The 15,543-nt window shown below is 32.3% G+C and overlaps 1 protein-coding gene across 1 annotated transcript; it reads right to left on the reverse strand.

Annotated features, from left to right (window-relative positions):
- Positions 1-76: 76 nt before the first annotated feature.
- Positions 77-1,399, reverse strand: LOC124457185. The gene is made up of 2 exons (XM_047007469.1): positions 593-1,399; positions 77-495 (listed from the first exon to the last, which is right to left on the reverse strand). Exons 1-2 carry the CDS (start codon positions 1,254-1,256, stop codon positions 77-79), a joined length of 1,083 nt encoding a protein of 360 aa, XP_046863425.1. The 5' UTR covers positions 1,257-1,399.
- Between the last annotated feature and the right edge of the window lie 14,144 nt (positions 1,400-15,543).

Here is a 15,543-nt window from a genome sequence, read left to right on the forward strand (position 1 = left end):
CTTGTCAGTATTTACATAACAAGTTACATACTTGCTAATTGTTTGTGTGTTTAATAATGAGTCATTTTGGCATTCATTAATTAGTTATAAAGTAATTCTCCAAGGCTGGAGGATCTAACTGAAAAAACTTGGATGTTATATTTCCATACATGCAAGTGAGTGAATTTCTTAACAATGCACAGACAATATATGCTTTCCCAACACTACTTAGCCCTATTTTGAGGTTTTTTTTGAAGTCCATGAACCGGAATGAGTTGATCACATCTCCAAATAACCATTCCACAGACACTCTAACTGAACTCATTTGCTTGTTGAATTCTTTCATTCTGTCTGTGATTACCCCATGCCGAAAAGGAGCTTGTAGATGAATCCTCTGTGGATAAGCAGGATCCCCATATATGCATAATGGTCTCCCATCCACAGAAAAAGCATTTTGTTCCAGGTCTTGAAGGAAGTTTGAGTCAGCCAGCATACCAGCATCATGTTTTTTTCCTTCTGTAATATAGAAAGTATTTGCCTGAGTTATAGACTGTTTTTGCTTGTACAATATAGTGTGTACAATAATATTTTCATTTAAATAATATAAGCATACCAACTGGACCAAAAATATGTGCAATCAAACCATTTGGCAATGCCACACCCTGGAACTTCAAAGAGTGAACTCTTTTATGGCCATTGTAAACAATTCGCTGATGTTTTGTTGGCCGTGAAATTGGTCTGACCGTTCCATCAATAAAGCCAAAGCAATTTTCATAAGGTGCTCCTTTTTCATGGATGGCATTGGCATAAACCTGTAGATTTTCTGGGCTTAAAAGATCATGGTTCCATTCTGTAATTTTTCGCTTATGATAATTATAAATAAAGTCAATGATGGTATTTGCAATCATACACAACTCAGGAACTGGTCGCCCAAATCTGCCAATCATGTCTGAAAATCGACAAGGGTAAGCAAGACGATTTAAAAGAATGCATAGCCCCTCCAGTCCTGAACATGTTGTCCTTTGTGGACACTTGACTATTTCAGGGATTCTAAGATTTTGTTGGAGGAAAATCAAATCGTGTTTGTTGGCTCGGAATTCTACTTTACATTCATCCTCACTTAGATTATCTAAACAAAATGGCTCATAATTTTTGAATGGAAGCTCTGGGTTCCTTGATTTATATGCCTTGTACAATATGATCAATTCATATTCTGTAATGTAACCTTCTTCAAAAAGCACAAGACAAAAGTTTCGTATTGTTTTAAACGAAGACATGAAAAAGAGTTCACTTTCTACCGCCGCTTTCTATTACGAACTTTGCTTAACTGTTTTAAATATACGCGGGAACGTCATGCTCGTCCCAGTCTTTCGCGATGTCTCACGACGCCGTTGTCGGATAAAACGTTGTTGCTTAAGCTCTCTAGTGAATCACTACGTCACGGTGGGGAAAAAGTGCACCAGTTGGTGCAACAGTCCCGAGTCTCTTTGGCCGAGTGAACCACCTAAACGTCACGAATTTCATTGTTTTTTAGCCTACGTCACGGTGGGAAATCGCTGCTGACTGTTGCACTTAAGCCCACGAACACCAAAATTTCATTCTGACTGGTGTACTTGAGCCAGCGTTATAAATCTTAAAACCTTCAAAATTATAATTACATGACCATGGCGTTTGGCTTATTTATATCTTGAAGTCATAAAGCTGAAAGTAGGCATATATACGATCTTGGCTCATTGATTCAAGACAGTAAAACCAGCGAGATTTCGTCTGTAAGAAAGGATTATGAAGCAAAAGTCTCTGCTGCCATTCCGACTAAAACAGACCTGTTTCGAAAGGAAAGCTGGCGAGAGATCTTAACGCAGAGTTGCTTATCCCTTAGCATATGGGAGATAATTGGCGGGCTTTAAAGTAAGTAGCTTGAAGTGCTTACTGCTTACTATGCTTGACATTGTAATGCATAGCTATAGGTCTATACTTGTATTTCTGTAATGCTTATGGCTTACTCTCTTTAATGTTAGGAATATGATGGGAAGGGGCACATGGGGTGTTTATTCCTGTTGCATTTATTCAAATTTCAAAGCATCCTGACCTGCATTAATCTATTAAATGGAAATTTACTGTATTGTATTTTACAATGTCAATTTTCAAACTCCATGTCCAATATTGTTGGCTCAATGAAATTTAGCCATTAGTATAAGGCAATGCTCTGGATTTATGCCATAACTAGTGTGCACATAATTATGCATGTTGTTGTGCCAAGTTTATAAAGTGTCATATAACATAAGATCACAAAACATTTTATTCACTACTACATGTTTGAATTTGGGTAATCCTGCATATTTATACTTGAGATTTCTTCGGATTAAAGTCACTGGTAGAAGTCTTACGAACTTCCTGGAGAAATCTCCACTCTAATTGTGCTCACATGGATATTGTGATTTCAAAGTTACTTAATATACATAAAAATACTGGAGATAATAATTTAATATGACATTACTTCAGGATATTTCATAGATTTATAAATATTCCATGTAATATGTTGTAATATGTGCTCAATGTGACAGACAGAGAGGGCACATTTTTCATACATTTTGCTTGTTTATTAATACTAACTTTCTGAGCTATGCAATGTGTTGAATGTAAGAGCTATGCTGGACCAACCATGTTATTCATTAGAGTTTTTCATTTTCAAATTGCATGCCTAATATTGTCAATTCCCTGAAATTTAGCAAAGAAAACTGTAATTACATATTATTTCAGCCACAACAATTCCTTATTATTTCTTCCACACCTAGCTTGATAATGACTTTCATATGAAGTTGAAATATTGCTTTGAATCTTCTCTGTTGCTGTTATAACTGGAATCTTGAGTTTACCAGATGATGTTTTTTTGAGTGTATGCTCTCATTTACAATCATGCACAGTGTGCCAAATTTCTAAATTTACCATAAAACATTATGATCACAAAAGGGTGGGTACACAGCAAAGCATTTCATTTACATAGATTTCATGTTACTGTATTGTCTTTACATGATTATTATTATCTCAAAATTACCCACTATACATAAAGATATTAGAGCAACAGTTCTATATTGTAATTCTTTAACATATTTCATTGTATATTACATCACCATATTTTATTTTTGCATATGTGCATATGTGTATCCTGCTCCTTATGTATAGAAGTCCTCACCATTGCACTTTGATTAAAGCTAGGAGGGCACATAGTATTAGCTATTATGTACATACTTATACTCCCTTGAAAGCTGGTCTCATGAATTTGGTTGGGAAAGTATAGCACTGGCATTACCATGCTTAGATTCAATTATCTAAAAAATATTTATGGATTGTTAAAGGCAACCCAAAAAATTACACTTTAAGGCTTGATGAATGTTCCCCTAAAAGGCTTTTCTTTATCAACATAGAGTCAATAGTGATTTTATTCAATAGACTTTCTAATTTTTATTGCTTGTGTGGAACTAGAGGTGATGGTAACTGCGTGAACATTTCTTTGCTATATCTACGTGTCTTTTTCTGCTGTTGGAGGAATGATATTATCAATGAAAGAAGAAGAATAACATTTATCATTACTTGTTACCTGCCTTTGGTACGATGATTACATCGTGAACATTTCTTTGCTATATCTACGTATCTTTTTCTGCTGTTGGAGGAGAGATATTACCAATGAAAGAAGAAGAATAACATTTATCATTACTTGTTGCCTGCCTTTGGTACGATGATTACATCGTGAACATTTCTTTGCTATATCTACGTATCTTTTCTGCTCTTGTTGGAGGAGAGGTATTATCAATGAAAGAAGAAGAATAACATTTATCATTACTTGTTACCTGCCTTTGGTACGATGATTACATCGTGAACATTTCTTTGCTATATCTACGTATCTTTTTCTGCTCTTGTTGGAGGAGAGGTATTATCAATGAAAGAAGAAGAATAACATTTATCATTACTTGTTACCTGCCTTTGGTACGATGATTACATCGTGAACATTTCTTTGCTATATCTACGTATCTTTTTCTGCTGTTGGACGAGTGATATTATCAACGAAAGAAGAAGAATAACATTTATCATTACTTGTTGCCTGCCTTTGGTACGATGATTACATCGTGAACATTTCTTTGCTATATCTACGTATCTTTTTCTGCTGTTGGAGGAGAGATATTACCAATGAAAGAAGAAGAATAACATTTATCATTACTTGTTGCCTGCCTTTGGTACGATGATTACATCGTGAACATTTCTTTGCTATATCTACGTATCTTCTTCTGCTCTTGTTGGAGGAGAGGTATTATCAATGAAAGAAGAAGAATAACATTTATCATTACTTGTTACCTGCCTTTGGTACGATGATTACATCGTGAACATTTCTTTGCTATATCTACGTATCTTTTTCTGCTCTTGTTGGAGGAGAGGTATTATCAATGAAAGAAGAAGAATAACATTTATCATTACTTGTTACCTGCCTTTGGTACGATGATTACATCGTGAACATTTCTTTGCTATATCTACGTATCTTTTTCTGCTGTTGGACGAGTGATATTATCAACGAAAGGAGAAGAATAACATTTATCATTACTTGTTGCCTGCCTTTGGTACGATGATTACATCGTGAACATTTCTTTGCTATATCTACGTATATTTTTCTGTTGTTGGACGAGTGGTATCAAGTGTGATTAATGGTCAAAAACTTGTGCTTCATTTGTGGGATATAAAAGGTTTCTTTGCGTTTCACGACAAAAAATGTGCGATGCTTCTACCTTTTCAAAATCACTCGTGGATTGGAATGATGCCTTCCTGATTGTAAGTTTTGACGAAGGTATGAAACTTGATAAATCTGATAATAGTAATGCAAATGTTAAAAAGTTAGTGGAATTTTAGATTTTATATCATTGAAATTTGCAAAAAGCTTACAAACTAAGTAAAGCCAAGTTCTGTTGTCAAAACGCAGGAAATCGCATTTCCGACGGTCTAAAATATAAAATTTTCCGTGGGGCATCCTCCCAGACCCCTCTACAGAGCTAGAGCCTTTGGCACTCGCAGTGGTGCATCAGTCACGAAAATTGCTGGATCCGCCCCTGCTGTCATGACATGACAATATTGTGTCTCACTTTCAATGACCTAATAATTCTAATTGTGTTTATGTTTATGCTGTTGTTTAGGAAGATGACTCTTCTGATGATGAAATAGCAAACACCACCTACCCACGACTAATTGGATCGGGAGAATTAGGGAGTCTAGACCCCTTGTAATTGCTACCGAAGGGCAAATTTTTTTAAATCTGTCAAAAAAAGTATAGAAATTTCATTGTCTATAGTACTACTTCTAGGTACATTTTATGTACTTAATGTGGAGTATACACCAAAGGCCTGTAACATTTATGCCCTTTTGGAAGTAGTTTTGATGGGTAAGCCCGCAAATGCAAAGAAAATGGTTTCAGTTCAGAAGTTTGTGAAAAGTTTGGGGCTTTAGAAATTATAATATAGTAGTATTTCTAAGATGTTTTATATATTTAATTATATATATACATTTAACTTTACTTGTTTCATATATTGACTTGTTTATAGAATGTTTTATGTTTTGTATATATTTATATGTGTGAATACAGGCATATAAATCATTTGATTTTTTTAAATATATTTAATGCTCAGCATTTTTGTGTCGCGCGTTTAACTGGCCTTACATAAAACAATAAGAAAAGGAGTTACAAAATAACACCGAATTTAAGTGTCATTTTGACACCGGACGTTAAGGGCTAAATTATCACTTTAACAAGTGCTATAATAACACCAAGAATAGGCGCTATTTTATCACCAAACTCGGTGTTAATTTAACACCAGTAAGAAAATAACACCCGAAATGGTGTTATTCTGTACCTTTTAATTTAACACGGCTTTTTAGTGTTCAATTAACACCTTAAAAATTTACAGTGTGCCTATCGTTCGAAAAGTCTTGATTAACTTACTTTTGTGACTTCATGCAAGGCACTTGTCAATAGAAGATATATATACCAAATACCTTCGATAATATGATAATTCTGCTAGAATCTAAATTTTTGCAAAGACAGACAGGGTCCATTTAAAAGCAACTTACAACCGACATAGCAAAAAGATGATTTGAACAAATTAAAAAGATTTCTTCACGGATACGTTAAACATTACACCTTGTACTAATATTTCAGAAAAAAGTTTTTGGTGATAGGTGGATTTTAACAAATGAATCAAAGGGAGGAAACAATTTTTCAGTTATCATTTAACGTTGAAAAATAAAAAAAATTTCTTATCCAATGGACATCATAAACTAGGAAATTTAAATTGTCATAACAGCACGCTGTTTACATATACAAGGCGTCGATATATGTTAAATATTAAAGTGAAATAACTCTCATTACTAAAATGACGACAAAAGCTAATGAGTCAACAAAATTATAATAAAATTATGTCTAAATGCAACACATCTGTTTCTCTTAAGTAGCTAACTTATTGCGTATGTCACTTTTTCATTCATAAATAAAGCTAGAAAAGGCATTTAGGTTCATCTTATTTAAGCCACTTAAAGACAACAATTTTTATGAACAATTTTTTTGCGTACTTGTAATAAATTTGAAAAAGTATACTCAAGTGAAATTATTTTAAAGAAAATCATAATTCTAAAGAATAATTCACCTTTACTAAACGGTTACTGTTTTTCGACTGCCTTATCCAAACACACAGGAGCTAAGCAAGAGTTAAGTGAAGTGCGCAAAACGTGAGCCAAAGGCGAGTGCTATTGTACCGCTTTTCTAAACTCGAGCAACTTTTCTAAGAGTTTGGAAAAGGAATTTTAAACAATGAAAACCATTTAGTGAATGTTTTATACAATAACAACAAGAGAATAGTGTTAACAACAAGAGATTGTTCTTAAAAATACATCACTTTTTTTAAATGTTTTTCCATATAATAAAGTAAATGTCAACCAAATTTTATGTTCAATTTTAAGAACCAGGAGGACTCCACTACTCTTCATATCGCAGCACAGGATTGAATTGTCGAAGTCGTTAAATTATTGCTAGAACATGATTATTCCATGATAAACTGGAAGACTAAAGATAAACGGACAGCACTGCTGGAAACTGCCTTACATGACAAGAAAGATGTTTTGGAATGCTTACAGGACAACAAGGCAGCCATTAAAAACGATTATGAATTCATTAACTGCTTGAATTTGGCCATTTAAAGTGATGATCAAAAGGACGCTATAATGCTATTGTGTCATAATAGAGGGCGATAGGTTTGAGTAATCTTACTTACCATGTGTTTTCTTCAAAGCAAATATATTTCATACCTAAGTTGACATTGTAAAAAAGTGTTACTTTATCAGTATATCCGTTGAACAAGAATAGCTCTTGCTTATAACGCAATTCTTTTAATAAACTTTAGTAAACTACAATTTAAGAACTTTGATTTTTGTTTTCAGGTTTTGGAAAAATCTTTTCACTATCCTGAAGTACAGATTTCAAATTTGGTTTCAAAAAACATATCAGATGTGGCTTACCAAGCTCTTTGCAACAGCATGATTTCCACAGGTGTCCAAGAATGGGATGATTATAAAGTTGAATACGACTTCATATGTTTACAAGTTAGTGGCAAAGGTATGTTCACTCTGTTTTTATTCTCTTCTTCACATCGTTCCTTAATGTGCCATTCACTAAAAAGAATAATATCTTCATATAAATATGTTTTATAACTTTTATTGTACCTGCAGAGTGCAGTATGAAGTCTACTAAACGTAAACCTAGCACACATGGCTGTCAAAGCGATGGTGGATAATATAAGCTACAAATGTCTTTCTCATCCTGTTTAATTGAAATATCTTGAAGAAAAGTGGAGAAATAACACATGGAAGTATTACACACTTGAATTGTTTATATATCTTGTGTTTTACAATTTTTTAACTTCTATGCATTTAGCATTCCCAGCTATAAGACAACGCTTTTAAACAAAGATGATAGTTCAACATATACCATTCCTAACACGACACAAAGTATTTTTAACAAAACAAATTGCATTCCTGTTTATGAGAAAACATCCCAAGACAACGGTAATCCAGCGCATATACATCTAATCAACAATAAAGTTTCTTACGATGTGTTTGTTATTTCTAACAATAGATAGTGCCTCCTTGACAATGGCAATGGCAGTTCGTTTGTTTTTTTTCGGGCTATGGTTAAAATAAGGAACTTTGTTAAGTGGGATGAAAAAACATTTATTATTTTCTTCTTTATTCTTTCTATAAATTATCTTAAGTAATTAAAAAGATACGTAAAGTCTTTTCTTGAGTGAATATTAGCTAAGCTAAGTTGACTTTTCGCCTTCCCACGTAAGTTTTTAGTTCGGTTTTTGGACAAAAACAATTTAATAGTTTTTTCAAAAATGTCAGTTGGTATACGTATTAGTGATATCTGATTTATTACAATTTAATTTTCTTTTTCTATAGTTAGTTCTTTACAAATTGCACTTCTTTATCGACGACATGAACTTTTGGAATGTGTTCTCTACATATACACAGTCATCTTTCCTCGACGATTTCTCAGTGTAAAGCCTGTTCCATAGCATTGTTTTCTACACGGCTTTATCTGGTTACAAATATCACCCAATTTCCATACATTAGTGTGCTGATTTATACAATAAGAAGAATGGAATTCACATTATGCATGGTTTACATATCACTTAAACATCAAAATAATTTTTGGTAACAATGCGGGAAGTGTTGGATTGAGTTGTGTAAGCTTTACAATTAAATGTTATGACGATTAAAATTTTGTGGTCTGTAAAAACATACTATCTTGATACTCGTCGATACTAAAAGTTTTTTGTTTCTGTTCACCTCAGTTGAGAAAAATATTTAAGTAAATTTTCTCTTCTCTAGATGTATTGATCCTACTGTTATTCTTCTTGGTAGCGTTTGCAAAAGCATTTACGGTGATCATGAATGATAGAGAAAGATTCAAAATCTTTGGGCATACTGTTTTAACTGCCATTTCCTTGATGATGGGTGACTTTAATTTGGAAGAAAGTTTTGTGGAAAATGATATCTCTTAGTTCAATACATTGAAAACGCTGCGAATAGTTTATTTTGTTGTGTTTCTTCTGTTTGTGTCTATCATCATTATGAATCTTTTGGTTGCTCTTGCAGTTCAAGACATAAGTGACGAGTTCAAGAAAAAAATAGGCAAATCAAACCCTTTTATACTGTGTGTAATTGGAATTTATTGAGAAAGCAATTTGTTCTTATAAATGAGAAGCCTATATAGGAGAATCTTCTTTAACTTTAATATCAGAAATATCACTTTGATTGAAAATATAGTCTATATGCACACTGCCTTATAATGATTGAAGAAAAGAGAACAAAAGCAGTCTTCTGAGGTGAATAAACAACAGGAAAAAAACAGTCTTTACATTTCCCTTAGATATAAACTTAGATAGCGAAAGTTAGTGTAGGTAGTTTTAAGAAAAAATTAGAATGCAAAAAAGATATTAACGCTACTTAAAAAAGCTAATACGCACAAAAATAACTTAAAGGAAAGCTTAATCAATCGTGCAAGCTTTTTTAACTCTAGGTTTATTTTACCAAATCAGCGGTCACTGTTTTTCACTACTAAAATAATAGGATGTCAAGTCTAACGATGGTAGTTGAATGAAAAGATTTTATTTTGGAGGCTTCAGATAAAGAGAAACACTATATTAATAGCCTCCAATGTCAACGCCAAATACGTCGGTACAACGTATTTGTGAAAAAAAGGATAAAAGCTTCGATATAAATCTCAACCTTTAGTAACTTTTTTTTTCTGTGAATATAAGATAACTTAACTCAATATATTTTTTAAGGAGTTATTAAAAGAGAACAAAAACAGCCTAAATTTACAACCCTATTGTATAAACTAAAAGATAACGTGTATCAGTGTTAGCATAAGTGATGATCTTATGTAGAGCAATGTCTTTTCTCTAGGATAAAATGATAATTGGTTTAGAAACAAAGATGCACAGCTTTAAAAATGGTCTTGTTTGAATAGCAACAACTTTTTAAAACCAGCTGCAGATTGCTGAAACGTCGAGACAAAACTTCGGTTACATGATTTGGAAATATATTTATGGGTCTGACCTCATTTTAACAGTTTTAGAAAAAACATTAAAGCAATGACGTATTGGAAATGGAACTTACAATTGTGAAACAGGAACTTAAAAGGATGAAAGAGAAAGTCAAAGTAAAAATTAAAGAATGACAAAGACTTTAGTAAAAAGATAAGAGATAAACTTAAAATGATGAAAGACAAATTGATAAAGACAATGATGGGCATTGAGAAAGACAGGTCTCAAGAAATCCAAGCCATTACTAGACTTCACTTTAGAAAAGGGTGTGTATTAATATATTAAATGTACCTGGCTGATTTCTTTAGGAAATGAAATTCTTTTAAAAACCAAATAGATCACTCGCAATAAATAAAGTACTCTAAGTCACCTGTGACTGAGTTAATGATGATATAGGAAATACAATGGCGAACACAACTTGTAAATTTGTGACAAAAATTTTAAATTGACGTTATATATGTCGACATTATATATTGAGGGTATATTTGAATTTTCATCAATGTAATTACTTTTTACCAGATATCAACTTTTTTTTCTGTTGGTCATAAGTTGGCAGTTATTTTCTCGCTTTTAAAACATGATTCTTTACTTTAATCTTCTTAAAGAAAATGGCTTAAACACGGGAGTATCGTTACATGTTTGTAAATGTAGATCATCCAGGATAGTATAGTCTTGAGAAGGACTGTTTTTGTTGTTGTTGACTGTCGTTTTGACAACCTTAGCGGTGGTCATCTTCAGAGTCAAAAGAATCTGAATATGACTCCGTCTAAGGTTGTTGAAACGTCAGTCAACAACAACAAAACAGTCCTTCTCAGGACTATACCAACCAGGAAGATCTACATTGACAGACATTTAATCTTCTTGCCGCATCAAATTACTTAAGGACATAGTGCAAGTGTCTTTCAAAGTAAATGTTAATTTCGTTTAGAATATGCACTTAACAATATCTACTTTAAAAAACAATAATGAAATGAATGTGATTAGTTATTTTTCATAATGTGATGTATGACGACATCTGCCAGATCTGTTGTAAACGACAACTCATGATGCATGTTGTTTTGTTGCGTTGGATTTGTTCTTGCGAGATTGCTATTAATAAAACTCTATAAGCACTATATTGAAGACGAAGAAAACGTTTTACTACGACCAGAGGAATTTCAAACCCAGCTAGGCGACCACACGGGCCGACAAAATTAATACGGATTAAATTTAAGATAACGACTTTTGGAAAACAAATAATTTAATGGCAATAATGAAGAAGGGCAACATTTTGTCGAACGTAAAAATCACTTTTTCAGAGCAAAAATATGAAAGACGAAACAAAACACCGATCGATTTTTTTGGTAGCGTAGGGACGAAAACGTATAAGTTGATTCAAAGTTTGGTAGCCAACGATGTCCTCAAAACTAAGAGCTACGACGAGCTGACGCAACTGGTACAGGATATAACTACCAACCGAAACCATCAAATAATTCACAGACAATAGTACAGCGTTAAAAATTCAATACTCGTTTCCAAAACCAAAGTGAGATCTTTTCAATGTTAGTGGCAGGACTAAAGCGTTTAATCAGAGGAACGCGAATTTGTTTGAAATTTGGACGAAATCTTGCGAGATTGATTTGCTTATTGGACAAATTTCCATAAGACTCAATAGCGATTGTTAGCAGAAGTAAAACTAACCTTAAAGTGAAAACTTCACCTTTCTTTTGCCATTGAAACATCCGAGAAGGTCGCTTCAAAGGATCGCTGAAAGACCACTTCGTGTTGTGTTTACACCACTATACCCCATACTAACTTCAAACAATACTGCAAGAAACATTATACCTTCAGCAAAAGATGTCGAAATTAAATTAATTCGCTTTGAAAGCAATAAATATTCCTTTTTTGATATGACTCCCTCATTCAGTTTCTAAGAATTTGCCGGTCGTGCTTATCTTTTCATATTTTCTTTTATTTTTTTTCGGTTAGTTTAGAGACTAACTTTAATTTATAATGTCAGCAAGTTGTTGATTTATGCTCAGTTCTCATTGTTTGGATCTCTTTTGTTATTATCCAATTTGCCAGTTTCTTTGAGATCATAATGTAAAATTTCATCCAAATCAGGATATAAAATTTTGCAATCTACACTAATGAACTAACATGAGAAACTAAGCACTAGATTTGCGTGAGCATATCTCACGTAACTCTTTAGTGACTTAGTCCAATGACAAAATAGAATTGCAAGCATTAAATTTAATGACTAATTTTTGATCTGTAAACACAGTCGGGTGACTTTTTTGATTTACTCAAGATCCGCTCCAGATTAAGACTATTGCGATAATTCATTATGCTATTTTAGTTAAATAATTATTTGCTCTAATGAAAAAATGAAAAGCAATAAAATCAATGTGTGTCGATTCATTTCTCTAAAGCCAATTGCACAAAGCTTAACTATGTTTTTTGTCTCTTGTTTACCAACCACGACAAAATAAGCGTGGGCGTAGAATTTAGCTCAATGAGCGTGGAAAAAGTAACAAGGTAGACATAACTTTTTAATCATATAATGAACACAAATTCAAAAAAAAACTTTGTGTTAGGCATACTATACCTGTCATCTTTTAATGCTTCTTTGCATGATGAAAAACCTGAAAAATAAATTTTAAGAAGCGTTAGATAAGCATCAGTCACATTTGGGACGACATTAAACAACACGTAATATGAAATGTAGCTAACTTTAATTTCCTATATTCTTTTTTTTTTATTGAAGCGTTATTGAATATACTAAAGAGCGCTTTGAATTAAACCAATCATCAATACTGGTGAGCAACAAATTCATGTCAAAGTTAGCTGACAAAAAAATTGGACAATTAAAGTGCTAATAAGAGAAAACAGCAGAGCTGATTGCAAACATTGATTTAAGGAAAATAGAGAATGTAAACAAACGAATAAAGCGATCTAGCAACATGAACTGACTTGCACGGGGTCAATATTGAGAAAAGAAAATTAAAAAACACCGTGCTCAATGTGAAAATGGAAGAAAGATGAAACATAGAAGTAATTGCCATTGTTAAGTAACATGAATCAATTATCTACATTTCTAGCTAGACACAAAATAAAATTAATAGAGTAGAAAAGAATAAAGAACGAGAAGCAAAACTTATCAAAGAAGATCGAGATATAAATTTACTATAACAGCGAGAAATTTAATAAATACCTTACTGAAAAGAAATTAACTAGATGTTAAAAAGGTCTTAGGAGCAACTTAAGCAAAAACGTCCAAGTTAAAAATTTCAGCATTTAATAAAACTATAGCTGACTGGGTACGGTTTAATAACATATTGTTGAGCGAGTTAATGCCACGTAATACAAATTTGAAAAAAATTCTGTTTTTTGCTAAAAGTAATTGATAAAAAAGTGCGAGATGAGATCTTATTTCCAGTTTGGTTGAGAGCATTTTAATCAAAAGACTAAAGAAAATACAGTTAAAATACTTACATCGATTTAACTACTTAGCTTTATAGGAAATGAATTTGCGTTTTTTTTTATTTACTATTTGACATTTTCAGTAAAATTCACGAGAAGTGTTTTGACTTTGAATTATTTTTATAAACTTAATTATAAAACGATTGTGGTAAAAATACAACTTTAACTTACCAGACTTAGGTAATGAAGGCACTTTTATAACATTTCCACTTGCAAATTGGTACACAAGATTCCACTTCATTACAAAAGTGTTTTCATTTAGACCACGTGTACATTCATCAATGATCAGCATCTTATGACAGGATTTATCACGTGTAATGTCATTGTTCAACAAATTCAAATAAGTTATTTTACCAACAAATGACATATTTAGATCAAAAACACCATTCACACATTCAAGTTTTTGACCAATAGCAACAACACCACCACCATGCAATAATGGTAATAAATATTTCAACTTAGTTTTGCTATACATTATAAATCCATCAATAATAATTTTTTTACTCATGTGACCAATGATGATGGCCAGGTGATGCCAGAAACCGTCGTTGATTTGTGGAATGTTGAGTTTTCTGTAAAGTAAAGAAAAGAACTAAGTTAGAGAAGTAGTACTATTTTCATTGATCAAAAAGCTGTATTTTGGAACTCCCAAGTTATCTTAATCAAAACAAGATATTTTTTGTAAATTCGTTATATTGATAGATTATAAATGAAGAAACTGGAATTTTTTGAAGCGATGAGCAAAAAAAATATTTTATAATTTACATTTGTCAATTCGTTCTTCTTGAAAAAAAAACATCTCTTTTAAACCAAGAATTCAATAAAAGATAAGAAAAACGAAACAAAACTTAACTTTAAATACTAAGTTCCCAAAACAAAGTGCATCAAAAGTCTCGTATGTAAACTACTTGATAATTACATCACCAAAATGTCCCGCTTGTTTAAAACTAATGTCTATTATTAAAAATGAATGTTGATTGATAAATGATGCAAATAAATAAGTAAGTTCTTTCGCAATAACGGTGTAATTGTGTTTGGTTGTCCTGAAATGTGATATTTCCAGTTAGTTTTACGAACGCAACTTAAACAGATTTTGGATCTGCATTTGTTAAGTGTTGATACAATAAAAAAAAACTAAATCATTACAACGCCCCCTTACAAAATATCCTTTGACTGCATTCTGATAAAAAGCCAATTATTTTCAAAGCCAACAAAAAATTCATCAGGACTATCTTCTATAGCGTATGAAACAGGGCCATTCGTTGACTCGAGTTCATTTTTATCCAAAACATCAACGTTATCTCTGACATATTAGGCATCATATCATCCATTAGAATCATGTTCTCAGCATGTGCGTTGGGAAAAAGCAAATCATAACTTTTGTTAAAAGCTAAGAATGAATTGAAATTTTTTATATTTATATAAATATGAGAAAAACCATTGTGTAGCTATGTAAAAATCATCTAAACTTACACGATTGGAGTTCGCATGTTTCGTTGTACTCCTAAACAAACGAAACTAACATTTGAATTGAAGAGAAAGGAATTTGTGTTTAAATAACAAACATCGTTTAATATTTTACATTTAAATATAAAAATACGAATTTGATATAACTAGAAAATAAAGTTTTATCAAAACATTTATTCTTGGATTGAGTAAAACTTCTTTTATCTTGAAAGGGAATTGAGAAAAATGTAATCATAAAATCGATTATGTTTCAAATCGTTTTCTTTGCTATTGTTGAGGACACTATGCAACATTTCACAAAGACTCCAACGTCCCTGACTTAACCTTCTCCTGAGGTTTATAGATCGACAATATGGTTCCTTAGCGCAAGAAACAGTGCATTCTATCTCATTTGCCACATCAATTTTTTTGTATTTCAATAATATTTTGATGAAAAATAATTTGGGTGTAGCTAAAAGCAAATTTTTTAAATTTTACGACAAACAATATTTAT

The sequence above is a fragment of the Xenia sp. Carnegie-2017 genome, unplaced genomic scaffold, assembly GCF_021976095.1.
Source record: "Xenia sp. Carnegie-2017 unplaced genomic scaffold, XeniaSp_v1 HiC_scaffold_6, whole genome shotgun sequence".
NCBI lineage: Eukaryota > Metazoa > Cnidaria > Anthozoa > Malacalcyonacea > Xeniidae > Xenia > Xenia sp. Carnegie-2017.

Excerpts from the sequence above, each read along its gene's own strand:
- LOC124457185 (XM_047007469.1), bottom strand. The coding sequence starts at position 1,256 with ATGTCTTCGTTTAAAACAATACGAAACTTTTGTCTTGTGCTTTTTGAA. Across the intron at positions 496-592 it reads ACATATTTTTGGTCCAGTTG|AAGGAAAAAAACATGATGCT; the intron begins GTATGCTTATAT and ends TCTATATTACAG.